Here is a 1240-nt window from a genome sequence, read left to right as displayed (position 1 = left end):
GGCTTTCCGGGATGGAAATCTGACTGGAGAAACTGCGGAGTTCCGCCAGTGCGTCAATCGAGCGCCCGGAGCTAGCGTTTCCATCGCCAATGCCCTGTCCATCCCGAGATTTCCTTACCAGCGCTTCAAGATTTCCAGCTGCCTGGGAATTCTTGGGCGATTGGACGATCAGATTAGCCAGGAGGACGCCATCGCTTGATCGTTGAATGGAGGCCCCGAAAACCCTAGCCTTAGAAAACCACTGGCTTAACTAAAGCATACATTTGCCACCATTCGTTTAGTCGGCATTTACAATGTTAGCAGAATATACCGACTTTTGAACGTTATTGACGGCACCGTCTATTTTGATTTCAAGGTTTAGGGTTCTTCGCAGAGAGTTGCGGCGTAGCGATGGTCGCGAAGAACAAGAGCAAGCCCTTGGCGGCAGGCGGCGAGCTGGAAATCCAATCCGGCGGTCTTCCACGGCGCCTGGCATCGGTCGACAAGAAGGTACGCGATCGCGCAGTGGAGCTCCTGGCGAGCTGGTTGGAATGCCGGACTTCCGTGGACGAAGCCGACCTGAGGAAGATCTGGAAGGGGCTTTTCTACTGCTACTGGCACGCAGACAAGGCGATTGTCCAGGCAGATCTTGCGGAGCGCCTCGCATCGCTTGTACAGCGCCTTCCGAGCGAATTAGCTCTCCAGTTCTTTGAGGGGTATTTGGGCACAATGCGGAGAGAATGGGGCGGGATAGACCATTTGAGGATGGACAAGTTCTATCTTCTCCAGCGGAAGTTCGTGAGTTCTATGTTCATGGCACTCAGGCAGCAGAGATGGGACAAGGAGATTGTCCAGCGCTACATGGACGCTTTGAAAAATCGGGCTTTTCTCTCCAACGATCTCTTCCCGGCCCAGGGGTGTAGTATGCATCTGGCGGACATTTTCTTGGAGCAACTTGATGGTGTTCTTCCGGAGGAGAAAGAAGTTCTCGGCATTCTTCTGGAGCCTTTCTATGCAACTCTTGCGCTTGGTCCGGACAAGAATGTGCTGAAGCGCGTCAAAGAAAGAGTTTTTGATCGTCTTTTGGAGGCTGCGAGGGAGAGTGTCGACGCTGAAGGGTCAGAGAACAAGTTGGCCGAGTTCGTGACCGGTCTACCAATGGAAAAGAGGCTTTTCGAGCTCGCAGCTTCAGCGGACACTGTACAGAGAATCGCAAGGTGCTGTACGCTCTCTCCGAGGACTTTAAGAAGATCAAAAGGAG

The 1240-nt window shown here is 53.1% G+C and overlaps 2 protein-coding genes across 2 annotated transcripts in view; one reads left to right on the top strand and one right to left on the bottom strand.

Moving 5' to 3' along the window:
• The window catches only part of LOC9652926 (dicarboxylate transporter 2.1, chloroplastic), a 2265-nt gene extending 1977 nt beyond the window's left edge, over positions 1-288 (bottom strand). Inside the window, exons 1-2 of the mRNA XM_024668185.1 lie at positions 262-288; positions 25-142 (exon numbers count right to left, since the gene is read on the bottom strand). Coding sequence (XP_024523953.1) covers positions 25-142; positions 262-288 — 145 coding nt within the window. The remainder of the gene's footprint in view (positions 1-24; positions 143-261) is intronic.
• Positions 289-390: 102 nt separating this feature from the next.
• On the top strand, positions 391-1201 carry LOC112344066 (ribosomal RNA-processing protein 1 homolog; the record flags this gene model as incomplete). Its single annotated transcript, XM_024668187.1, has 1 exon — positions 391-1201. A coding segment is annotated over exon 1 (811 nt), but the record flags the coding sequence as incomplete, so codon positions are not given.
• Between the last annotated feature and the right edge of the window lie 39 nt (positions 1202-1240).

The sequence above is a fragment of the Selaginella moellendorffii genome, unplaced genomic scaffold (assembly GCF_000143415.4).
Source record: "Selaginella moellendorffii unplaced genomic scaffold, v1.0 SELMOscaffold_566, whole genome shotgun sequence".
Classification (NCBI taxonomy): Eukaryota; Viridiplantae; Streptophyta; class Lycopodiopsida; order Selaginellales; family Selaginellaceae; genus Selaginella; species Selaginella moellendorffii.
This window is presented reverse-complemented; position numbering and strand designations above follow the sequence as displayed.